Source organism: Diprion similis, chromosome 12, assembly GCF_021155765.1.
Source record: "Diprion similis isolate iyDipSimi1 chromosome 12, iyDipSimi1.1, whole genome shotgun sequence".
NCBI classification, from domain to species: Eukaryota; Metazoa; Arthropoda; class Insecta; order Hymenoptera; family Diprionidae; genus Diprion; species Diprion similis.
This window is the reverse complement of record NC_060116.1, coordinates 13986472-14013350: the sequence shown is the minus strand read 5'-3', so window position 1 is coordinate 14013350 and position 26879 is coordinate 13986472. Positions and strand designations below refer to the sequence as shown.

The 26879-nt window shown below is 37.4% G+C and overlaps 1 protein-coding gene across 2 annotated transcripts in view; it reads left to right on the top strand.

Moving 5' to 3' along the window:
- LOC124413520 (atrial natriuretic peptide receptor 1) overlaps window positions 1–26879 on the top strand; it is a 137093-nt gene that overhangs the window by 5586 nt on the left and 104628 nt on the right. For both annotated transcript variants that reach the window (XM_046894154.1, XM_046894151.1), the window contains exons 2-4: window positions 26–196; window positions 4535–4709; window positions 8246–8454. In XM_046894154.1, the coding sequence (XP_046750110.1) occupies window positions 4642–4709; window positions 8246–8454 (277 nt within the window). In that variant the 5' untranslated portion in view covers window positions 26–196; window positions 4535–4641. The remainder of the gene's footprint in view (window positions 1–25; window positions 197–4534; window positions 4710–8245; window positions 8455–26879) is intronic.

The window sequence follows — 26879 nt, the reverse complement described above, 5'->3', positions numbered from 1 at the left end:
CTATATAATTCGTATCTTCTTGCAGATTTGGCAGTGTACGACGCCAGGGCTCGAGGTCTGCTTCCTTCCTGGTTGAATCTCACCTTCCTGCCGCAGGACGATCACTGCGATGCAACTTACGCCCAAATCGGAGCTTTCGACAGCTACTCGAATTGCGTTCACCTCTTCCTCGGTCCAGCCTGCGACTACAGCGTCGGTGAGTGAGATGAAATCAGTGTCTTCGTTACAACGTCCAATTAATTTAAAAATATAGTAACTATTTAGGGTGATTATTTAATTGGCGATACTGAATTTTCTGGTTATTGAGAAACGTTAAATCGTTTTATTTATAGTTTACTATATTTTTTCACTTGATTAAGTCAGTTGATTACCGCGTGAAAGTTATAAAATATAACGCGAGTGATCAAAATCGAAATTAATAGTAACATTTCAAATTTTACGGTTATACAGTTATACTACAGAACTCGTTTTTATCTCGTATTTCGTAACAATATTTTTCCATTTCAACTAGAAATTTTCCCTTTTGCAAAAATTCGTAGACGTTTTTTTTTTCTGAGCTTGCGAAGAGATTTCGATTTAATTGAAAGCCTCGCGTTGTTTCACCGTGTCAACGATATTTCGCCTCTGATTGTGCACAAGAGATTTTTTTCCATACGGGATCTTACATGGTTAATTATGTACGCACAAACCCACGTAAAAATAGGATGAAGATAGTAGTCGTGAGTATGCAAATCGATAAACAGCTCGCTCGTCTCCGCTTCTTTGCTTCCGGATCATTCCGCAAGCAGTTTTGATACATAAAATCTGCAAAGAGGATCGAGAAGCCCAGCCAAGAGTGTTAAGATGTTGTAAATATTTTTTTTTTTCGTTTACTCGTTTAAGAGAAGAATGGTTTTTCTTAATTTTTTTCTTCTCGTTATTCGGTCTCTTTGTGCTATATTTTTTCTTTACACACAATCAAGCTGTAAACAATTTCTGATTTTAGAACATTTAATCGACTTTGCAGCGCCGATGATTTTACAAATTTAGAATATGTCTCGTTTTTTAATGGTATTTTAAAATATCCTGATAGAATATTAAAATCTAATATATAATTTACCCCGGTTTTGATGAGTTAACAAAACAAAAAATAAAGCAAAGAAAAGAAAAAACGCAAAGCGTTTCCGTTGATAAGAAAATAAACGCAACGTCGAACAGGTTCAAGATATTTATTACACCTTGGCAAAGAATCCTGCAGTGATTTGTGTATTAACTGTTGGATGAGTAAATCACCGAGCACTCGACGTTACGTTATACATACGTCTATACCTATGTACACATATATGTATATGTACAACGGCATGAACTTTACGATCAAGCCACGTGCGTTGATGGAAATAAATTATTTCGCACGTTTATAAGTTATCAACCGACACTGTATGGTTTTTTTCTTTTTTCCTTTTTCTTGCCTTCTTTGCACTTTTTGTTGTTTGTTTGTTTGTTTTTGTTTTTTCTGCACTTCCTGTAATTTTATGGCGTGAGAAATTGAGGGGGTGGATGAAAAAAAAAAAAAAAAAAAAAATGAGCTCTTTGATGAAGAGATCGCGATAAATTTCTGAATTTTAGCCTCGTCAGTCGGGATTTTTATAAAAATTTTCCGATTTATTAACGTACTTTGATGTTTGTTTCGCGTGTGTATTAAGAAAAGAAGTATAAGAATTTATATCGGTGAAGGTGTGGTCAGATCTTCTTTTCGAAACTGCCAAGTTTAAAATGGTACGACGGTTGATTTCATTTACGACTCGGCTCGAGGAAAAACTTTGCTCTATCCGGCAGTTGGCAAACCGTGAAACTTTTTACTTCGTTGAAGGAGTTTCAAAGTGAGCTTTTGAAATACCATTTTTTTATTATTATTATTTTTTATTTCACTTCACACGCACGACAACCTGGTAATTACATAAATCTTGAACGAAACGATATTTCTCTCGTCAATAGATTTATTCTCCCTTATTCCCTTCACGTCTCTCGAAATGCGAAATTTGACTCGACTGATGGAAAAAAGAGAAAATTATACTCAAGGGTTTGCTCTTTTTCTTTTTCTTTCTCTTTTTTTTCTACCTCATCACGCATTTCTCCTCGCAATTTTATTGTTCGGTTCTCGTTGTCGTTCCCTTCCCCTTCCCTTTGCTTGCACGAGGGAGGACAGCCGCAGCTGGTTTTCCCTCGGCGTCGAGTGGCAATCACGTTTACTCGTGGGTGGAAAATATATTTTTGAAATGAAACGTCGGAGAGAAAATGAAAGCGAATATACGAAGAAGATTGAACGGCTGGCGGCTTCCTGGAGTCACGCCGGGTTCTTCGACCGACTTGGAAGTTTGATGCAGGAGTTTTACCGGCGGAATAAACTGACTCAGTTTTCTCAGATTCGAAGATTGATCGAAGTTATTTGGCGAAAAAGTTACCGTAAACTCGATAATATACATATACCTACGGCTCGTGAAATCAGATAAGATTTGAAAGTCCAATTTTTGCTTGCTTCATTTCTTTTTTTCATTTTAAACTATTCATCAAACGACACGTACCAGATTTTTTTTAATATGGAATTTAGTTGAAAGCTTTCGAAGATTTTATGCTCGAACTTTGCAAATTGATAATAACTTGAGAACGAAAAGAGACATTGACTAAATTCAAGACTAGTTTTTTTCGCGTCATAAATTACTGCTGATTTATGACAATGTAATATAGATATAAAGAAATTATGTCTCTTTAATAACCAGCTTGTTTAAATTTTCAAGGGAAATTTATGTTTTCTTAACATCTCGAAAATTATTGGACCCGTCACTCATTAAGCAGTTAAAACGTCTCTGATTTTATAAGGGGATGTAATTTTAGCATATTTTTTCACGAATCAATGCTTCAAAACTAAAAAAAAAAACCTGTTTTCAATTCTGTCAACATCTTTGTTCTCGTGTTTTAAATATTCAATTTATAAAATTGAAACAGGAAATATTTTGAATTTTTTTTTTATCTAAAGATCTAATTGTGATAAAATTTTGGAAAAAATCAAGAATGCTTCTTTCGTTAGGCGGATTAAAATAAAGAAGCAAGTGAAAAATTCGATTCTACAATCTTGTTCGAATTCTGTTGTCTGTTTTCATATTTAATTATTATACATATATATATATACAACGAAATCTCGTTTTAATCCCTCTTTAAATTTAAATTACTTTCGGAAGCCTGTTTATTGTGACGACGATCACGTATCCCGGCTTCTGACTCCTCAGCAAACCTTGCGGGGTGATCTCGTGCCAACTTCCAAACTCTCGGGGTTAGTTTGCTTCGTGCGTTCGCGCATAGAATACATTCTAAAACGCCCGGCTGTGTAGACATGTTTTAGCAAATTTGAGTATACCTTGCGGAGAAAACGTTTCACTCGCTTTGCTCTGATTGTTTTTCGGCTTCTGGGAAAACGAACAATGTCAATGATCAAAGGATAATGCATGAAAGAGAGAGAAATTAAATTTAAGCGCGTTTTTCCTTTTCTTTTCTTTTTTTTCTTCTAAATAATTAAATATTTTCACAATTTTCGAATCTATGCTTTCTTTAAACAGGCCTCTCGAATTTTTGTGAGAGCCTTTATCTGCTCCAGGTTTTGTCAATGAATCCTATACCTGCATTGAGTGTCTCGCGGACGTCGAGTGCTGATAATTTATTAAACGACCCGTTCGATAAACGGTACTTTATAATGCATGGCTGACTTCCTGTGCTTTTGGAGTGCGAGTGTAATCAAACGCCAGCTAACAATAAATATTTATACGAAATTCAATTCTGTCCAAAGTGGGCTCGATAAGTTTATCGAAAAATACTTGCTGGAATGGATTATACAATATAGGTATAACCGAATCTTGACGCCAAAACGTTACTCCGGTACACGTGTGGAATAAAAAATTCATTCTCGATTTCTACTTTATTATTTCATTCCCTTCAATCCTGTGTTCGGTATTAAATTATAAGCAATTAGCTGCTCCAATTTTCGTCCCGTGAAGAGCGATTTTCAATTTAGTTAATCAAATTCGTACACTGAAAGAACAAAAAGTAAATTTGCAATCAAGGGTGGTGAAATGAATATTTATTTGTGTCAATTCAAGATCTGTAGGTCTAAGAAAATATTCGGTTAGACGATTTAAATAAACTAGACATTTTGTTAGACCAGCAGATTTTGAATTGGCGTGAAGAGAGAGCGACTTTTACGAATTTGGCGAAAAATTTATTCACTTATCAGCAATAAATTACAAGTGTAAAAACCTGCAGGAAGTTACAATAACCTGTGCGCATGACTGTTCTACTACTACTACTAATAATAATAATAAATCCTTATAGGATAACTAACTAAAAGAAAAGAAAAACAACCAAAAATTATAAGCTAACTGAAAAACTATACTAATAACTTACAATTCGTTGATAATTAGTTGGTGCATCCAGGGTGGAATCCGCGATTCCCTTGTCTGTAAATGCAAATATTTCTGCAAGATTGAATTTCTTCTTTCGCTTTCAGCCGTCGTCGGAAGGGTGGCAAAATTCCTCGGGGCTCCGTTGATCACCACAGGTGGTTTCACCTTCGATTTTACTCAACGAAAGAAGGAGTGCAGCGATGAGTATTACATGACGCTGAGGACAGGAAGCCTGGCATTCAGGGATCTAAGCAAATTCTTCATCGCCATTATGGATAGGTGAGTAATTCATAAAATTCTTATCATTATATTAACATGAATATTATTATGCTTTTCATTTCCTCTTATCGTTTACTTCGGGCAAATTCTTCTATGGAATTTAATATCGCGTTTATCCTTAATAAGCGAAGTGAAATTCCGAAAATCTTAGCCTATTATTGCTAATGAGAAGTTGTGTACTTTATGTTTAGAAAAAAAATTTGGTTGAGGAAAAAGAAAAGAAAAAAGAGCAAAATGTTTGTTGAATGTTAAATATCGTTGGTATGGCGGCAATAATATACAACCCAGTAAATATACCCTTTTGTGTTTTACAGAGCGTTGATAAAATGGTATTTTCTAAAGCTGTCACATCCTCTGTGAATAAAAGTTGAATTTTCGAAGCATGAACGAATCGTGGGCGTCTTTGTGATATTACACATGTGCATACTCGCACATATCGTAGGTGTGTATAATATGTAATCACACAACGCGTTGTCACGCAAACACGGCTGCGGATCAGGGCACTTCGAGTTAACACCTCGTACGTATCGCGCGCCGGCTTTGGAAGATAAGGAATTGAGATTTAGATAGGCGGGTATACTCGTAAGGCATGCCTATCACGCTGCGGTATTCTGCTATTTAATATTAAAGGCAACGCGCGAGGATCCCGCTTTGCCATTTTTAATCACTACCGGATTCTTGCACGGTTATATGTATAACAGGGTGTCCAGTATTCATGGAAATTATGGAATCAGGAATTATCAGGGAATTTTATATCCTCTGGAAAAAGGCTGGGAATCTCAGGGAATTTTGATGTCGTATCTGGAATATACTAATTTTCATTCCAGGTTCATAAAAATTTAGATATTCGGTGAGAAAGAAAATTTTTATTTCAACTTTCAGGGTAATCGTCGTGATCCAAGTCCTGATTTCTTGAAAATTGTACGTGCTAGCGAATTCTCACAAACTCGTCTCGCAATGAGCTGTGAATATTCTTGTTCGTATGACTATTGTGTTTATCATTTATTCTGCACATGAGAACAAACTGGATAAATCACGATTCTTGTCTGGAAAAACTGGAAATCTCAGGGAATTACGTTTTCACAAATAACTGGACACCATGTATAGGGATTATAGTCTTGGCAAATACTGGGCTTATATGTTATGATGTGTACTTTTTATATTAATTTAAGGAGATTTATTCGAGATGAAAATACAAAAGTAGAGGACGTACCGGAATTACGAGTAATCCTTGAATTAATTAAAATCGTTTCAGAATTATAGAAAAATCTGGCAGATTTCTTCGATTTCATTCTACGGTGGCACAAATTTCATTCGAAAAACAATTTTCGACAAATTCTGCACTGGAACAGTATTTTTTTTTTTTTTTTTGTTTTCTCTCTTAATTGTTTCGTTTTCTTTAAATAATTCGGCATCGTTAATTATACAACGATTATCTCGCAACAGAATTATTGATTAAACTTATCGATTTTCGGTCAATTAACCCGCAGATCTTCGATCGAAGAGTATATAATCCGCAGAATGACGGGGACAAATTTTGCACTTAAACTTTTCGACTTCCTTCAATTAAGTATTCATGAATAATTGCGACTGTCAAAGGTGTCGAAGGGGGCGGGAAGTCTAAGGGGATGAAGGGCAAATTGAAAGGCTACACAGAATATTCCAGGAACACGCGAAACCAAAATGAAAGCCTAGAAGGCGAGGCTCGTATCGAGGGCTTAATTTGATGTATCTGTGATTAATTTGCACGCCACGGACACTCGATCATTGCATCGCCGGTTGAAATGTTCTCCTTCCTGATCCAATAAATAAATATACGCGCGCGCGCGCGCGCGTGTGTGTGTGTGTGTGTGTATATATATATGAATGTATTTTGTTTCCTTTATTATCCACGAATAATCGATTTATCTACGAATAGATACGACGGGAGAATTTAGGCGTGACTCGACCAGAATTTATATCATTCCACACGATATAGGTATACTTACCAACGTAGATATGAATGATGTGAAATATAAATAAATATACGGAAATAGAAAATTAAAGATAAATAACAAAAATTGATCGCCGAGTATAATCTTACGTCGTGGCTTTTATTATATACACATACACACCTGTGCATGCCTAGATATATACGTATAAGCGAGTTACGTGGATAATATTATTATCTATTCAAATGAACAATATAGATATAACCGTTGGGTAGGAAGAGAGAAGGAGAGAGAGAGAGAGAGAGAGAGAGAGAGAGAGAGAGAAAAGAGCAGCAAGCCTATGAAAAACGTTGTAAAAATATATTTACATGGTATCCTTTGATCATTTTGAAAGGAGGGTTGTATTATTTCGTTTCGTGCTATTTTTCTCTTTTATTTTACTTTCACTTTTTTTCTTCTTTTTTTTTTTTTTTATAATCAATCTTACTCACAGCCAGCCAGCCAGTCTTTGTTCTTGCGCATTACACGTGGTTTAAACATATCAAATATTTTTTGAATTTCAATCCACGTCACGTGTGGATACATGTGGCTATATTAGAAAAATAAAACATTTTCCTTTTTGTATTCTGCCCGGTTCGTTTTTTATACAATTAATTTGAAACGATTTGCGCGATTCGGCCTCTGTCGTATATATATATATTATAAATATTAGGCTCTGCAGCACTTTGAGCATGGTATTGTATATATATATATATATATATATGTATATGCAGATACGTATACTAGGTAATATTTATAACGAAAGATGAAATATAAATATACAATATCACCGAGTGATTTCTCACTGCGAGGTGTTGTTTTCTGGTGATTTTTTTTTCTCTTTTCTTCTCTTCTCTCTATACGTCTGTTTCCTCAAATCGACTAATTTATTACTGCACGTCTGGTATATTTGCTTTTACTCAGGACCAGTGATTGATGTCCTCGACGATGTTTGGATGCATACAAACGTTACACAATACACTGCACGTATACCTATGTATACATATATAATTATAATATATATTTCACTTCGGCATTCTTATCGCCATCGCATGTATTCGACGTGTATACATATAATTTATAACTCATGTCGTCGGTATTATATTTAGATATTAAGATCGTTAGCGATTTTTTCGACAAAATTCCACTGACGTAGCGACTGACCAATGCGAGTATACGTTGTACGTAGTTACGTAATAATACCCACAAAGAAAAGAAAGTTTTTCGACCATTCCTACACGCGTTTTATACAATATAATACGTATGCACGTATATCGTTGTTAATTATCGCGTATTCAACCAATTAAAAAGAAAGGGTTGCGCAACAAAGCGCTTGACTTTGTTATTGCACGTATAAATCCTGAACAGCAGCATCCTATTGGATGAAAATATCGTTACGATAGATAGCAAAGAGCGATTCAATTGTTACATACAATTTCGAGGCTCGATCAAACGTCACAGGATTGATTGATTTTTTTGCTTTTCTCCTTTTTTCTTTTTGGTGAAAAATAAATGAACGAACGAACGGCGTGAAAGGGGGTCTGAAAAGTTTTTATTTCATTACAGCTTCAAATGGCGGAAGGTTCATCTTTTTTACGTGACTAATGGTCAGACGAAACTTGCTGGCAAGCACACGTGCCAATTGATGATGAAATCGATGGTAGAGTTTGTTAAGAAGCGACAGGATTTCACCTACGGTACTTTTGACGCCGAGACAACGTCGCCTAAGGATTATGCCGAGGCGCTTCGTGATCACGTTGGAAACAGCTGGAGTGGTGAGTAGCTTTTTAGAAAAGAAAATTTTTACACCACTTTTTTCCCTTCCTTTTTGCCCTTTTTAGCGAGTTGTGGAATGTATAAATCATTTTATTTTTTTTTATAAAATGATTTGCAAGAATTAGGTATTGTAATATTTTTATTCACATGTGAAATGTGTCAGTGTTAATTACCGAAATTGCGTTTAGTTATAATTAATAACTTACGACGTTGATCAGTCGGATCGTCGTGACTTTCGAGGAATAAATCAGACCGAAATTCAACTTGCTAACACGAGTGCGTTAAAAGTAAAGCTTAAACAGGAGAAGAAAAAAGCGTCCATTTATTCTCATCTTATTAATTGTAAGTCGAGGTTCGTTAGCGACTTGATTTTCAAGCTTATCAGCAGTTATTCGAACGGTCAAAGTTCGGGGGGTGGAAATTTACTTTCGAAAGAATTTTGCAGCGGCTTTCTTTCGTCGTATTTTAGGTACGATTCTGTTAAAACGCTTGGGGTCTGTATTAAATTCAGAAAAGATAGGCGGCGTTGCGGATAATGAATGAAAAATAAACAGACCAGCAGAATTGAGCGAAAAGCACCCTCGAAGCGAGTTGAAGAGCCCTTTTTGCCGATGATAAGGATCTGATTTCTTGTGCGTGCCCGCTTAACGTTCTAACCTTCGACCTTCCAGCCCTCTGAGCCGGTGAATCGTGGCAACTGAAGGCTGGATACACGCTCGTAACCCCATAAGATAGCTCCCGCATAATCTAGTTACTTTGTACGCTTGTAGGTTCGGGCTTGCGTCAAGCTCGCAATCAAAGCATCGCAGCTCCGGAGCTTTCCCTGGATTTAGCAGGATGGCTTGAATGACTCTTGAAACACGATTTAAGGATGTACTCGATGTACATTCTCAACAAAAAGTCAGTCTTGTCAAAAATATTGAATACCTTGTGATAAGATAAGAAGCGGAGAAAAAACAAACCAATAAAGGGGATAAGGAAATTGAATTTCAATGACAATAATAATAATAATACTCAAAAGTTATCGTATCATTGATTGTTTTAACACAAAACATTGTTTGACAAATTTTTAGAGAATGGTTGGGGTTTTTTTTTTTTTTTTTTTACGACACGCGAAATGAATTCGTCGATTTTTCTGAATACACGTCAATTTTTTTTTTTTAATTCTGTCATTATTTTCAAATTTCAGTATTCTAAAATTTGTAAAGGCTGTATTTACGATACTATTCGTTCAATGCCCCGGAAATTTCTTGATTGTAATGTGCAAAATTTTTACGAAAATGTATCCGTAAATTCATGATTTTTCCAATGTTTTTCACAATTTACAAACTTTTGAAAACGGAAATTTCAAAATAATGTGAAATCAACGAATTCGTTTCACCTGGCAAAAAAAAAAAAAAAAATTTCGTAAACGATGTTTTGTTCAAACGATTTATTGATAACTTTCGCACATTATTATTAATGAAATTTAGTTTTCTTTTCGTCTAACGTGTTCAATACACCCTTAAGCGGGGTGCAAATTCCGACTCTGCGGCTAATCCTCTGATACAATATTTTTTCACTTTTCATCCCATTGACAAAATTATGATATGCTTTTATCGTCGAAAAAGTAGGTAAATGTTTTTTTAATTTGTCAAAGAAAACATTATACCTATTTTTTCACATTTCATTTCCCCATCAAGACAGAATTGATTCCCTATTTCTTCACTTTCTTTTTCTAATAATTCCGCGAATATTTTTGCGTCTGCGATCGCCGAACTCGTGTGTTTTTTCTTTTTTTTTTGTTTCTTTCCGAGACCGTTGAACATGGAATATTTCGTCGAGGTATTCTCCTCGAAAATCGTTTCAGTAGTCTAAGCTGCTCGAATCTTCCATCGCCTTACTTGAACGGTTGTATAGCTGGTGGAATTTCCCTTGATTAAATTCGCCAAATTTTTCCCCCCGTAAAAAGTTGCTAGTAATATAACAGAACTTGAATAGGGTGACATTTGTGGAAAATTGCTGATGGAACGTTTTATTCAATAATATATAATATATATATATATTTTTTTTGCAACCGAGCACATTTTTATTTGCACAGTAAGGAGGGTATACGGACGGTCATTTGAAACTGATTTATATTTATGTATCGAAATGTACTAAACACTCGGGCGTCCTTACAAATATTACCTTCACTCCGAGGCGATATAGAATTGTGGCGATAAAAAGGAAACCGGGATTCGAAAGAAAGAGGGCAAAAGCAGCCCGGAAATTTCTTTGGAACATGTATATTTTTTTTTTATTCTCTTTCTTCCTCCTCTTCTCTCCAAAAGTTAGCCGTATAAAAGATTTTGCGACCGTTGAGATCTATCGCCGTAAAAAAAGATACGCTGCAGATCGTTTCGAAACGGATTTCAATTCAATTGCGATGAAAACTGTACGCGTTGCTATAAAATACAAAGCTTACACAATGCCTTTCGTTCTAACTTCTTCACCATAATTCATTCAGGTTAATTATTTCGCTCTACCGATTCCCAGATTTAATTTTTTTTTTTCTCTCAATCCAGACGCTGAAAAAAAAATTTCTCTTCTCTTTATCTCGGATTCGTGACGCTTTTTATTCTTCATCACTTCTCACCTCACGATCGCTCTTCGGGAAAGTTTGGAGTTACCCTCAAGGCGTTGAGACGCGTTTGAACTCACGTTTCAAGCTTTCCAAGTGGTTTTAGTCAACGCTCGGTACTCCGCGAATAGCAACTTTGCACTCTTTCGCACCGCTGCACGTTCTAATCTACACGGTATTAGTCAGGAGATCGTTTATCACTCTGCCGCTCATCCGCATCCTTGATATATTATACGTACGTTTATATACATATATATATATATATATATATATAGACTTTGTACAGATTACCCATTTATACCGAGACTGTGAAATTTGTCGCGGAAACTTTCGCGGGGTCGTGAAATTGCTCAACTTGACAGATTCGCCGTTTAATTGCGAATTTCATCACGTATTTCAAACTACGTTAATCACAGTTGAAAACGAGGTGATAACCCGTCGTCATATACATCATTGTTTCATCCAATTTGACCTAGCAGATTGGATTTTATCTCGGTTCACGGAATATTCGTATTCGTCAATTCGCTAAAACGTGACGTTTGCGCTAAACTTTGCGATCATTTGAAATCCCGGTCAGATGTTCGACGATGAGATCGGGATTAGATTAGTCCAAGAGTAGGTACAGAATTCGGTGTCCCATAATCAATAATTCCATTATACCGAAGATCGGTCGACGCTACGTAGAATAGTCCTGATGACTACTCAGCATATAGATCGAAGTTCGTGATGGTGACGACTCGATTTTACAGAGAGTTTCGGTAACGAGTCAAAACCGGTGGATCCGATTTGATCACGCGAATAATTATACCGTCAATAAAAGTGGACGGCCAACTTTTCACACTGACGACGGTTAATCGAACCGTTGGGTGAGAGGAAAATGCTCCCTCTTGATCAGTTCGTTAATTAGTACCGAGCAATAACGTCACGCCGCCTCGTTCTGAGCTAATCAAATCCTCGTTAAGATCCGGCGTTATTACGTGTAGTATATATCGGTATAATTGAACCTCGGCGCACACTTTAATTTTATGGTTAAACATGGAGGGGATGCACAATGTTTACCGTAGCCTTTGCAAACTGGGTTTCGTGAATCATGATCCCGAATCGCTGCCGCAGGGTCGAGGAAAGAGAAGAGTTAGCTCGAAGTCTGTCCAACCAAACCATCCACCTAGGATTCTTCGGTAACTACATTGTCAATATTGGCCCATCGCCAAGAGTTGGACTAGGTTTCACGGATCGGCGTAATCGGATCCACAATGGATGGCGAAGCTTTTTTGCTTGTGGAAAACGCCGCGCGATGACGAAGTCGAGGTTATCGACTCTGTCGTGTGATTGGTTTATTTAAATAATTAAACTCCACCATGGTTTGTGTGGACACGAGCTGTGTCCAATGGGCAGTTTTGCTTTTTCGATTCCCAGGCTGTGGATTCAGGCTTTAGTGGATTGATTTGGGTGGATTTTGGGTTGGTTGGGATGTAGAAGGTGAGGGAGGCGCGCGTCGTTCCATCGACTCCAACTTCGCCAACCTTAGCTATTGTGGACTTTGGGGACCACGAGGAAAACCCAAATTCCAGCTTAAATGAACCCATTCATTGCTTACCCGCTGACCCGAAACACGTCGACGAAAAACCCTCTGCAATTTTCCGACGAACGCGGTGAATGCCGGATGTGATTCGACTGTCCTTTTCAATCATTCGAATCAATCGCTTTGTGGGTCAGATCAAGCAGACACCATCTTTGCTCGGCACGTAAATATGATACGAGGAGTATTTTCATACCTTTTCTTTCCTTGGAGTTAATCCAGTAGATGTCAAACCCGAAAGTAAAACATTTCAGTTAAAATAAAAATTTCAAAAAATGTATGATTCGTTTTACTCATTCTTGAAAAAAACCTTTTTTTTTTACCCCTTAATCAAGTTGCCTAAAAGAGCATTTCATGGTTGGATTTTTTCACATTTCGCACTCTGTTAATATTATCATGCACGCATTTCACACTTCAGTCTCTTAACTTACATGTTTGTGAAAGGTAGATGCAAAATTTGGGGATAAACTGGCGAAGTAACATTTCAACGAACGAACGAAGTTCGGCTGTTTTGTGTCGGGGGAAAACCTAGTTGTTGGAGCGTTAAGACCAAGGCTTTTCGTTACTCGCACGAGGATGAATTTTACATCGAGTTTGTAAGCGTTTCTACTCGCCTGCGGGGTTTCAGGGTGGCGTGTGTGTCCCTTTACCCTACTAAAATTTCATCTCTGGAATGTTCTCGCGTTTCTATATACGGGAGGAAAGCTCGAGGGGAGGAAATATATTAACTTTGATCTCGCGTTGTGGACTTGTTACTCAATTTCGAAAACAACAAATCGTCCTTTCTTTTAAAAGAAACGAAGAAGGGGACGAACGAGGGGATGAAAAGAGAAATACAGACGCGATCGTCTTCGCTTTGTCACAGCTGCGGAAGCACGATTTCTTATCCACTCTTTTATCTCCTTTGAGAGAAAACTGCCTGAATTCTATTCTCGTTTCGCATAAAAGGTATACCTACACAGTTCCCTCATTGGTCCAGATATAATTGGATGATTACTTCAGGAATTACCTACGTAATTCATACCAGAGATGATATAATCCCTGACCTTTAACTGCCGATCTTGAAAAGCCCGGAGGCTTAGTTTCGACCGTATACGGTTGTGGGTATAAATCGTACTCGGATAAACAAGTTCCTGAAATCGCCTCGCGGCGTATCTGCCACTCCGCAAAGCCCTCGAAATTAATACGTTTTGTTACGTATTTTCACAATCAATTTACTCGACGTTGATTACGCCTGAATTTTCGTCAAAATTATTTAGTAATACGACGCTCGGATGATCCGGATCAATTGGTTTCGTATTGCAGGGATCTAGGATGATACACGAAAATCTATGGTGAATCGCAGCTGTACGATTGAAATATTCGATAATATCGGCCTGAACGGTGTGCACAGTAGTAGGTTAGGGTTTATAAAAATAGCCTTAATGTATTATATAGGTAAGACGTTCTCTCGTCGGATAAACGGTTCCTCAACTAAACACACGTGGGTCTAGCTTTTCGGATGAACGGGCAACCCGACGTTGTTAACGTCTGAATAATAAGCCGTTAAAACGCTCGAGTTCGTTTTTTCCTTTCCTCTCTTCTCTTGGTTGTTTTTTTCTTTTTCTTATTTTTTTATTTTATTTTTTTCCATTTGTTCCAATGTCTCCAAGTAGCTACATCATCGTACATCGTGAAATCGCGGCACTTCGGTGAATAATTTTTTTTCTCTTTCCTCTTCGTCTTTTTCAAATTTAAAGAAATAACCGTCTGGAAGACAGAGTCTCTGGAAAAATGGTAAGAATTTGAAATAATTTGTTTCACCCGTTTGTTTGGGTATTTTTATACATCGGACAATTTTCGTCGTCTCGATAATTGAATTCAATTTTTCGTCTCTGTTTCTGCTCGAGGCTAGAGTCAAACTTTGTTATATCGAGAAAAATATCTATTTGGGAAAACGAAGGTGATGAAAAGTTTACTTCAGATACCCATTTGGTATATCGAAGTACATTTCACTAAGAGGATTGAAGTAAATTCGTTTAAAGGAAGAAAAGACAAAGAGAGACGTATTAAATTGTAATCTTGCGAAATAATTAATATTAATATTTTAAACCTATATAATTTATATATATGTATTATGTTTCTCGATTAAGTTCTTGGAACTTTCTACAAATTTTGAAATAATTAAGAAACTCTTTGCGAATTGTTCTGAATAAATTACTTTCGAAAGAAAAATCGAAGCGATTATTGTTTGTTGTTAAACTTTGCACACCGCGTTCTCGCTCCGAAAATTTGCTACGCAGAAAAACATCGAACCTTCTTACACAGTCGAAGTCGATCGATCTTGACGTGCCAATAAAAATACCAATACTTCGAAAGCCGAGTGAAATCCACGAAGCGTGACGAGAGGTCGAGGATAGTAGGTACGACGAGACGACAAAGTTAAACAAAGAAAGTGGAAATAAGAAGAAGAATTTCCCTCTTCAAATTGAAACATGCGTGAGTAGATAGTCGTCCTGCTTTTAGATATTGTGGAAGGAAAACTCAGGTTACCGGGTCAACAGCTAAAAGCTTTTATCGAACAATCGGTATTTCGGATTCGATGCCACGATTCTTGCAGGAGGTTTTACAAAAGAAACGAGAAAGAAAAAAAAGAAAAAGAAAAAAAAAAAAAGAAAGGCAAGAAAAGCAAAAAAACAACAAGAAAAAAGAAAATCCGAAAACGGAAAACAACGGGACGCGAGATGCGACGCAGAATTTGTTTCGAGGCTCCTTGAACGAGGATCATGCGGATACGTGACGTGACAGCGAATGTCAGAATTCGTCGATACTTTTTTCCTCATCTCGAAAGTTCTGCTCCTCTCACCGTGACGCCTGAACACTCATAAAATTTGTACGTCGAGGGGTTGTTCGTGGGATGCGGCCGCGTTGGTTGCATGACGTTTCAATACGTCTGGGAGTAGCGACGTTGCTGCAGGCATATCAAACGCAGCCAGATAGCTGAGGGACAAAAAAGACTTTGCACCGTGATTTGACTGCGAAAACAGAGGCGTCATAATCAAATGTACGTCGTGTACCGCGTTGCCCCAATTAAGTTACCTGAAGATGCAGAAAAAAAAAAAAAAAAAAAAATTGCAGGTTTTACATGGAATTTTGAAAAATTGATAAAAGGAAAAAAAAACGGGTAGATAGGGTGCAATCACAGTGGCTTCTCTGACTGAATGGGTTAATCTCGATTTTTACCTCGTATGGACACAACAATGACGCTTTTTCGAGTATGCAGAGTCAATTTCGTTTACAAGTTTGTTTTATACCCACCCGCTATTAAAACTTGCCGAGAATTGGTTTACCCTAGGAGAGATAATTTTTTAGCCTCACTGATAAATCGCGGAGCCGCTCTTTTTTCGTCAGAGTCGATTATTATACAACTACGCGTTCGAGTTCACGTCGTTTTGACGAGTTAGTCGCTGGACTCTGACGATGCTTATAAACTACACCGATATTACTATTCTGCAAAAAAAAAAGAAAAAAAAAAAAACAAACTATTTTCTTCTTATTTCTATTGTGTATAATTATTATAGATTTGATACTCCTGAATTAAAATATAAAAAGAAAAAATATGTACTACGAATACTTTTTTTGTGTAATGATTTTTAAAGGGTGGAGGCAGCTTTGACCTGTTTTCAGGAATATTTTTTTTTTTTTTAAGAGAATGAAAAGATTTAGAGCAAATTAGTTTTGAGGGCTTTATTATTTATAGTTTCAAGAATATTTTAGAATTTTTTTCATTGAAATTAATAAGAAAATGGTGGTATGGCGCATATTCTTTTCTACTTGTATGCGTCATGCCGGAATTTTGTCATTAATTTGAATGAAAATTTTTGAAAATCTTCCTCAAACTATAAGCAATAAAGCCTTCGAATTCGAATTGCATTAAGCGTTTTCATTTTCTCTAAAAAAAAAAAATCTCACAAAAATGATAAAAAATTAACTTTTGAAGAAAAAAAAAATCATAAAATGGAAAACTGATCTGGATTCGGCACTTCGATACCTTCATTTCTATCATATTTTTGTTTGAAGGAGGATTTCGTTGCATAACGGTGTATTATACGTAAAATTGAAGGTATAATACTGTGTCAAGATGATGAATTTCTTACCCCCTCACATGTGAATATATCCAATATCCAAGCAGAGCACGCCAATGCGGATCTTTATAAGTTAAATTTGGAATATTTACGTACCGAGCTGACTACTAGACGGTGCATCAACCGTTGTTTATTTTTACAGCTAATGAAGCCGAGTTTTTCACGGGGTAACATACAGTGCTCGTCGCGATACTGCCGGAACCTCCGAGAGATTATCGCTGTTTTCGTGATAACATTCAATCGTGATCGATAAATCTTCATTTTCCGGATATATGTATATCGTCTGATCTCCACGGTTTAGGGATGTGTTCATCATCTCGCACTGATAGCGATGACGTCGTGCGATCGAGTCATTCTTTATTTAAACCACTCGATCCTTTGATTTCGGATTCACTTTCTGTTGAGATCACGATGTTAACGAAGATCCGTTAAATGTCATCGTTACGCTTCGACGAGTAACATTATTACTATCCAAAGATACGAGTGAGAAAATTCTTTTTAATTTCTTTCTTTTTCTTTTTTTGTTCTTTTACATAGGTTAACGATAAAGCGAAAATTCGTACCGTCATCTAATTCACCACAGATTTACTAGTTTCATTGATCAGTCACGTACGTCACGAATGAATGTTCGAATGTAATATCACAGATCCTGATCGATATTGACTTCCGATCGATTGTACAAAGTTTTCTTTCATCAGTCGGAAAATTTGCTGAATAGTTTCTGTGTTTGCCAATTACTTGAAAATGTTTCGCGTTCAAAGCAAAACAGCGATGGTCAATGTTTGACTTTTCCCTTGTGCAAAATGCGGGGTCGGCTAAAGCCGAGAGAAAAAAGCGACCCTTGGGCAAGCATCAGCTGTTGCTACACCTTCATTAGGTCCACGAGCACCGGCTGTTCAATAGAGACGATGGGAGACTGATTAAGCCTACAGGCTCGTTTTTCACCTCTCCTTTCTTCCTTATTTCTTTTTGTTATTTTCTCCGGCCTTCGTCTACTTATTCCAAACCGCGAGGAACGGCAAACCCGTCGTCGCTTCGTGTTATTAGCTCAGCTTACATCTTTACTTCCGGTATCCGGCTCTCCGCAATCTGACTCGGAGAAAATTGAGCGGAAATTGAAACTCTCGACACGTGCGGAGGAATACCTACCAGGATCGAGACGATGGCGTTAATCGCAAGGCAACAATTAGATACAGAGTCGGAAATTTTTTGCAATCTGCAATCCTTTGTCGAACCCTAAATTACTACTCACGTAATCAGGCCTCGCGAATGTTTTCTCAGTGTCGACACGTGCGCGAGACTAATGGCTGATATCTCTGACAATTAGAGGAAATTGTTATCACTGGTGTGGAGAATCTGTGACGTTGAACACGTGGCAAATGAATAATTCCTGCAGAGGATCAAACTCTAGAGAGTTGGGTTTCGGGGTGAAATACGATAATATTTGGTAAATTGATCCGACGGATTGAAATGTTTGGGAACAGCTCTGAACTTGTCGAGAAGTGAACTTGCGCGTGGGCGGTTTAATCGAAGTAATTTGTGGGTCTAGTCTTGGGTTTCCATGAGGTTTAATTATCCCGACGGGATGTTGATATACGTTAACGTGAATCTGTGTAACCATTTTCAACGTCCGTCGTCGTGAATCCTTGGTGCAGATTGAATCCTGACCCGGAACGGAGCTTCTGATCGATCGAAGCTGAACCCTCTTAAAAATTTGTTGTTTTTTTTTCTCTCTGTTTCTTTTTTTTCTTTTTTATATCGAGTTACCTACGATACGAGGGTTATGAATATTAAATATGACAAAGAAGCGAAGTATTAAAATTTTATCCTGCTACGAATAAGCGTGTTAGGTATATTAGATTTGATTAAGCCTCGTCGAGTTGCAAATGAATAATTCTAGAGCGTATTGGGTTCACTTGTGTTACTTTGTGAATTTAAGAAAAGAAAAAAGTCTTGTTCAGGCAATTCGAATCGAAGTGAATTTTTAGTTTTGCACGGATGATGTCTATACGTATTCTGAAAAGTGATTCTTCATGTATTTTATCATTCATGAAATCCATCTCCGTATAGAACAGGAGGATTTTTTATTCTTCTGTTGGAATAAAAAATGATAACGAAAAGAGAATTTCAAGGAAATCTTTCATCATCTTTTTTCTCTCCCCTTATTTCTTAACTTTTTCCATTTCTTAATTTTTTTCCCATTCGATTGAACTATTTTCAAAGAGCTTTTCAAGTGCCTTTACTATTTCAGTAAGTGATATTGATTTTAATGTATATGTAACGTGTATTCCCATTCGATATATCAATTCACATGTATAGCAATAGATTATTTCCGTCGAGTAAGATTCTTTCGATTGAGTCACGCTACGAGTGTGCGTAATTGATTTATGACAATTTGTGCCTGTCTTCGCGCGTTTGAAGTGTCATATACTTCCAACAGTTTGCAAAGTTACTCAAAGTGAATTAAAAAAATAGAAACACATACATAAATGATCCCTTTGACGCATAGAAGGATTCTAAATTATATACCTATATATATATTTTTTTTTTCATAGGTTGTTGTTTGAGGTGAAAAATTTGGTCGATTAGTTTGATGGACGGTCATTATCAGTGTGGGTAAATACATATATATGTATATAAATCTATATATATTGTATACCGTAATTAGGCGAGTGGTTATGACGACAGGCGAGATAGCTGCTGAAATCTAAAGTCGAAGAGTTAAAATTGCAGGCTGTATGGATCTGCCGTAATGCTGATTGTGCAGAATTATTCACGGGATGTCATAAATTATATGCTGTTGTTGTGATCGTCAAGGTGGTTTACAACCTCCTTCCTAGTCGTGATGAATTCTTGTTAATAATTTTAAACGTTCAACAGTCTTGTGAAAAAATTGGCGATGATTTTTTTTTTTTGGAATATTTTTCATCCAGGCTGGAAGATCTTCTGAATATTTGGAACTTTTTTTTTTTTTGTATCCTTTTTCAAAACCTTGTATCACGCTCTAGTAATTGTTCGCAAATTTTCATATGAATAATGTTATTATCGTCTTTGAGTTGAATTCAATTTCTCGAAGAGAGTGCAGTTCATTGGCATGTATGAGAAATGCTTTAAGTTATATACGTTATAATTGGAAAATAATTTGTCACTTATGTTACATATTCTTATCTTTGTAAAATCTATTTATAGTATAACCGTTGTACATTTGATATCTTTTTGTTATTTATCCGTACTCTCGTTATCGCTGATGAATCGAGTCTTCAGTTATCGATATCTTCTCCGCCCTGCGTGTGTATAATGATCAACATGTCTGTCGATATGCGTTACAAATGGCATTGCACACACTCGAGAGACTGTATACTCGTACATATATATATATACATATATATATATACACACACACATTCTTACTTACCTGGGATTAACCCGCGCTTGAAACGCGCTGTTGTTGCTCTCTTTTAGCTCAAGGTGGACTCAAGTGTTCTAGAATCCAGCCTTAAAAGGCTTTTCGACGAGCTCGATGTTCCCTTTGATGTGGTTCAGTTACACGGGCGACCGCTAATTGCATTGCACGCTTCGTTCTCGTTGCATCTAATTACACGATGCATCAGGCAAAGTCCGCCAGACCTGCTTAGAATGACCAAAAACCATTTTAGCCTCGTGGTCTTCGACCTTGAACTTGAAGTTCGGCAGTCATAACCGTGTTGGAAAATTAAAATCGAATGTTGACTTTTTTTTCTCTCTTTTTACCAATCGTGCGGAAGCGGATAATCAACTTTGTCAGTTATAGAATCGTTTTCGGCAATTGTCGTCGAGCTTTCACATAAAGACCCTGTTTTACCGACCGGCTGGAAAGCTCTCTGAAACATTTATCAGATCTATTATCGACCGTCGATATGCCCCGACCTTAAAAGCTCAGGGCGTACCGGCAAAAGCTCGCTTACCCTCGGTCGGTAAGAGTCGCTAGTCCGGTTTCCGAGTTCTCTGTTTTCGCTCAGGGAATGACTCACTCTCGAGCTTTTATCGACCGAAGGCTTTTAGACTCGTGGTAATGTGTAGTCTGTCGCTTGAGAGTAAAATTAATTTCACCTTGCGAGCGTGATTTTATTTCGAGGATTGAAGCAATGTGAAGTTAAATTGAGAATTTTAGTTGCGGGTTTTGCACAGCTTCTTAAAGTAGAAGTTCCGAAATTGTAGGTTTACTGTAAAAATGAAATTCTAGTAGACTGAAGAAGTGAGGGTTAATGTTTTTTTTTTTTTTTTTGTTCTTGTTTTCCGTGAGATTGGGAGCAACGATACGTGAATCTTGATAAAAGCAAAACGATATAAACAAGAAAAATAGGGTTTGGCTCTCGTTGACGATTTAACCCCTGACGTATTACCGTTTATGTTTTTACTGAAGTTTTTTGTACTTCGAAGGTAATGCATACATCAAACGAACAACATTTTTCTGAGGATTAAAAATTAAACGAACCAGAGTATGATAAATGGGGTTCCAGGCAATATCACGTTTTTTTGTGGTTTCTTTTTTCATCTTTTCCTATTTATTTTCCTCTACGTGGCATGCAAAATTCTTGAGAGTGAGAAAACAGAGGGAAAGAAAAATTGCGAAAGAAAAGATTCCAATTTCAGCTTCTCGAGTGAATTTCGTTTCGAGAGATTCTAAGTTTGGTAACTGATCGCTTTTTCGTTCAGGTCAACCTGAGTCAGCGATCAAAGTTTTTTAATTCTTCTCTTGTTTAAGTGAGTGCTCTGGTCGATTTCGACGTTGATGTATATATCTCCAAATATCAAAGTCCACGTACCTCAAAAACGAAGAAGCGCTTAACAGTCCCATTCTATACACAATTCTTAACAATCAACACTCCAACACATATTCGTTTAACGCAGAAATAAAGAAATGGTACGAATTCTATGAAATACATACTCTCGAAAATCTTGACTCAAAAATAAAAAAATTGTGTGTGTGTGTTCGTGTGTGTATAACACATATCAACATCGATAATTGAGAATTGGGACGAAAAGTTGGCTATTTTATACCCCATTTTTTTTGTGGTACCAAGGCATAATAAGAAGGCGATTTTTCTCCCGTCGCACTTCTATTGAGAATTTTTTTTCCCCCCTCTTTCACCCCATCGACAAGCACCGATTAATCTGTAGAAATATATATATTTTATCGAGGGTGTAAGTAAGCTAGAGGGGCAGCTTATTCGCCGGTTTGCTTACCCGCAAAACTTGAAGGGGATGATGTTGAGTACATAGGCGTGTATGTATGTACTTGTACATAGGTTTGGGGGAAAAATTCTTACAGCGGATATCTAACCCCACGGAATTCATCAAACTCTCGTGACAAGTATTCGAAGGCGATAAATTTTCCCCCTGCCACGCCTGCAAGATTATAACTTCCCGGTGATATTCCTCACAGGCAGATTCTTATATAAGAGGAACCCTCTTAACAGGAGGGTCGTTCCAATTTCATAATCGATTTTTTGACGGACCGAATTATTACGCGGTTGATGCAATCTAGAAGTGAATAAATTTAATCATTATATTATACATTTTTCTTCATCGTTTCACCTGTAAACGCGAGTCACCTATATACTCGGGGATAACAAGAATTGTTCCCACCTTTCTCTCCTTCGATTTCAACCCCTCCGAATTCCGTGACACTCGAGGAACGTGAGGACGGAATTAGGAACGAATCGATTTACGATTATGAAGACGAGGAATGAATAACGAAAAAGCACCCGTCACTTTTCCCTTCTCGTTTCGCGGTTATTCATGCATCGCCAATTTGACCGCCAATGAATTTCGATGCGAACGTCTCGAGCCTTGAGGGTTTCGATCATGGATCATCCATCCCTTCGACTCTCGTCGAAGTACAATGCCACTTAATTCGTTCCCTCGGGAACCGCGGGGAGATCAATCGGCAAATAATATACAAGGATCGGCACGTTTCATTCAGTGAGTACAAAGTGAATGACCGCGCTTTTTAGGGCGCATGCGTGCAACGCGGTTACGCGTACGAGCGCCGACAAGGAGGGGTGGGGGTTGACGGAGCGAGGAGGGAAAGGGGAAGGGAGGGGGGGAGGAGGAGGATAAGGGGATCAAGGAGGGAAAAGAGGGAAAGGAGGGAAAGGAGGGAAAGGAGGGAAAAGAGGGAGGGAGGGAGAGAAGTGAGAGGCGTCGCGCGCTTGCAGCGACCGCGGATAGAAGAGCGAAACTTGGCGGCGAGATTCCCGCGTCTCAGTTTCAACCGCGCGGTCTGTAAGCCCGCTGCAATAATGTAGCAGTGACTGACAATCTGCCTGTTTTAGAGAGAAGGCGAGACGGAAAGAGAGAGATAGAGAAAGAGAGAAAGAAAGAGGGCGAGAGAGAGAGAGAGACAGAGAGAAAAAGAAAAAGGGAAAGAGGAACAGGCTCGTCACACGGGGTTGAAGTCTAATTTTTTTTTATCTTTTATTTCTCTATGTATATCGGGGGTTGAAACGAAGTGCGGGTTTCTTGACTGTTTTTTTTTTCTTCTTTTTTCTTTTGTTAGACGAAATTTATAATACATATAATAAAACGAAGAAACGGAAGAAAGAGAGGAACGAAAAATAAGCGTGTTTTTTTTTCTCTTAAATTGTTATTTATCGTATAATACAATAATGAAAGTTTATCTTGTCGCAAATGGCGAGAACTCGGAATAGTGTTCGCGGTTTTTTATCACCGTGTCGTTGGCTCGAAGTTAAACCTGGATAAGTGATTTTTCATTCAGGTCTTCGGTTTCGTTATGTCATATTACAGAAAAATTGTAATTTTGTTTTTAAATTTTTCTTATTATCAAACGTGAAATTACAATCCTGTGAATTTATTTGTCGTAACTGTCATCTTCGAGGCGCGGAGATATATATTCGAGTTTGAAAAGTGCAAACCTGATTGTAATTGGAAGAAAAATTAACTGTGCGGTCGATAGTTGTTTTTTTCGTTTCTTCTTTATCGCCGTTTTATCGCTCGAAAGAAATTTTTACTCGGGCGATCTGTCAGAAGGTATTTTTTGCGTACCTATATAAATATGCATGTTAGTAATATACTGTAGGTTATCTGAAAATAACGAAGAAGTTTGAGAGGGATGAAAATCTTCCGCTTTCAAGTTTGTCGACGAAATTCCCTGTAATTCACGGTGTGAGGAAAAAAAAAGGAAAAGTCAAAAGCAAAAAAACAGAAGTTTGTTCACTTGTTGATTTTTTTTTTTTAATTTTGCAAACTTTGAAAATGTGTCTGGTAGATGGAAAATAAACAAAACAATTGAAAAAAAAAAAAAAAAAAAAGAATCGTCCGTTTGTCAAAACTTTTATTCTATTATCCTTCATCGTTTCTCTCGATTTCATCGTGATATATCCTGCACGCAGTATAATATGTGCGAATCTTGAAACGCGCGCGTGGCTTTGCGAATTGTGCAGAATGCCTGGCTTGACTCTCGGGTGTTTCTCCCAAGAGGAAATAGCGAGCGAAATTATATTTCCCAGTGAGCGTATGGCAGCCGTGAGATAGTTAGAGAGAGAGAGAGAGAGAGAGTGAGTAAACGCTAATGGGGTACCATTGACTGTAAGATATTTCGCGGTGGCGTTATTATTCCACAATCTAGATCCCCAGCCTCCGTCTGTTCCCCGGTTGGTACGCGACAGTCTTCAGTCACCTCGCATAACTCCGTGCGAATTTTCACGGCTCGTGCATTCAACCCCTTAAACCTCCTGTCGGCATCCTCAACGCGATTCCGGCCGTTATAATTTCCGCCGAGAAAGATCGGGAAATAGAGAATGGGATTGGATAAAAAAAAGGGGGGGGGGGGGGGGGGGGGGGGGATGGCGAACAATAATTACGTGAGAATAAATTTTTTGCACGTTTATCGGGGCGTTGAAATTTGACTTGAATCAGTGGATAGGAAAGTCTTGAAATGGTGAAAAGAAGGGAGAGAAAAAAAATTTCTGCTCAATTCTTTCCGCGCAATCTTCAAACGCGCTCGCACAAACCGCTTGATTAATCCCAGCTGTGTTTTCTTTCACGTTTTCCATTCAGTCCGCGTAACTTCTCGCCATGCGTAGGTATCGTCGGCTATTCGATATTCAAGCATCGAACGGACCTGCCAATTTTTATCGGTTTTATTGCACAGTGTTACGAAAGGGGTTGCAGGGGTGGTTTTTTTTTTATATTTTTTTTTCTCTTCTTTTTGTGCTTGTTTTTCGTTTATCCTTCGTCGAGAAAGCGCGAAACGGATCGAAGTAGACTGGAAATAAGGAGAGAAAGACAGGCAGATAGTAGAGTGAAAATATAATCAGAAGTGAAGATGAATTGAGCGATAAATTTAACCAGATCTGGAATTCAATTGCGAGTCTATAACGAAAGGCGGTATCCCTGTCCGAAGAAATTTAGAGGGTTTTCCATCTTCCGAATCGTCCGGCTTTAGCTTCGTGTCTCATAACGGGCTTTCGCTCCTCCTGAACACGACCACCTTATCATCCTACAGGGCGAGGGAACGATGAATATTCATTAGTTCGCGTAATCAGGAATTTATTACGCCTCTGTGAAATATACATAATATTCGCTATATATATATATATATATATATATATTGTTGCACAAACGAGAGCTTGCGCGGTAGTTTATTAAATAAAATAATAAACGTAATACGAAGATAATAAAAGAAGTTATATAACAAGTTAAACAAAGAAGAAAAATAATCAAATAATCGATTTTTTCAATTATTTTTCAAAAACAATTTTTCTTCTACACCGTTGACGCTGTTAGGTGAGAAATTGTCGATTGTTTTACGCGAAACGAGACGAAGTTTATTTCGCGTATATTCCCGACGATAAAGCGTCGTCTGCATCGACAAGTTCGTTAAAATTTTATTATCCATCTCGTCTGAATTCATACGTGTTTAACAATGAAAAATTTCGTGCAAGCGTTGCGCAGTCATTTCAAAAGACAAACAACGAGTCAGACATTCGCTTCGTACTTCACACCAGAAGATCATTTTCTCAGTTAGGATTATTGCCAACGGAGATACAGAACTCGCTCGTCAATATAACTACGTCCGCTACTTTTGCTAATGAAAATTAATTCCCAAGTAATTTCGAGACCTTTATCTCATCCCGCGTTGTACGTTATATCGCTCGGATTTGCAATTCTGAACGTCTTTTTACGATTGTAATAACAATAATAATAATCACGATCTTCGCGTCGCAGCGTAACCGACGAATGAAAGGTTGAATAATATATACATTAGGGTCGGTGATTTTCCTTACGATTATTAATATTTCGTTAAAAAGTTTGAGGTTTTGAGAAGGAAAATCGATTTTACTTACGATTATTGGTATTTCGTAAAAAGTTTCATGTTTTACCAAACAACACTTGTTGAACTTCACGAAAAATATAATGTTTTATATTTTTTGAGCCATTATTTCGTGATAAAATAAAGAAAAAAAAAAAAAAAAAAAAAAAAATTGTGGAAGTCATCGTATACTATTTGAGGTTCAACTTTAACATTGAATAACTTTTAAACGAGTCGACTTGGCGAAAAATCATATCAGACCTTCTTTGTAGATCGTTCAATTTCCTACAAGAATATGTATCGATTTTTACAACGCGCTGATTCGTTAGAACGCAACAAATTTCCAGATAAAAAAAATAAAAAAATTCTCTTCCAGTGTTTTTTAAATCCGAAATCAAATATCACGATGAGGCAACTATTAATACTAACATTAAAAGCCTAAATTTTACCAGAATTTGTTTTTCATCATCTTGAACGATATTTTCACGGTAACTAAAGAAAAAAGAAAGCAATTTTTTTTTTCGTCCACCCTAATATACATAACGTTTTTCGGAAAGCGGAAAAATTTGCTCCCTTCATTTTTTATCCAATTTTTCTTACTTACGTACGGGGTGTAGAATAACTACCCACTCAATATTCGCAGGGATCAGACGCTGTAATATATTTATATACGAATCTATCATGAATTTAATGACTTGCCCATTTCTCATGTTTACTCGAGTCAAATGTACGAGGCCGGATGTAGAGGGGATGGATTTTTGTCAAAGGAGCCGTTTTCCCTGTCCTCGAGATCAGGCACCGGC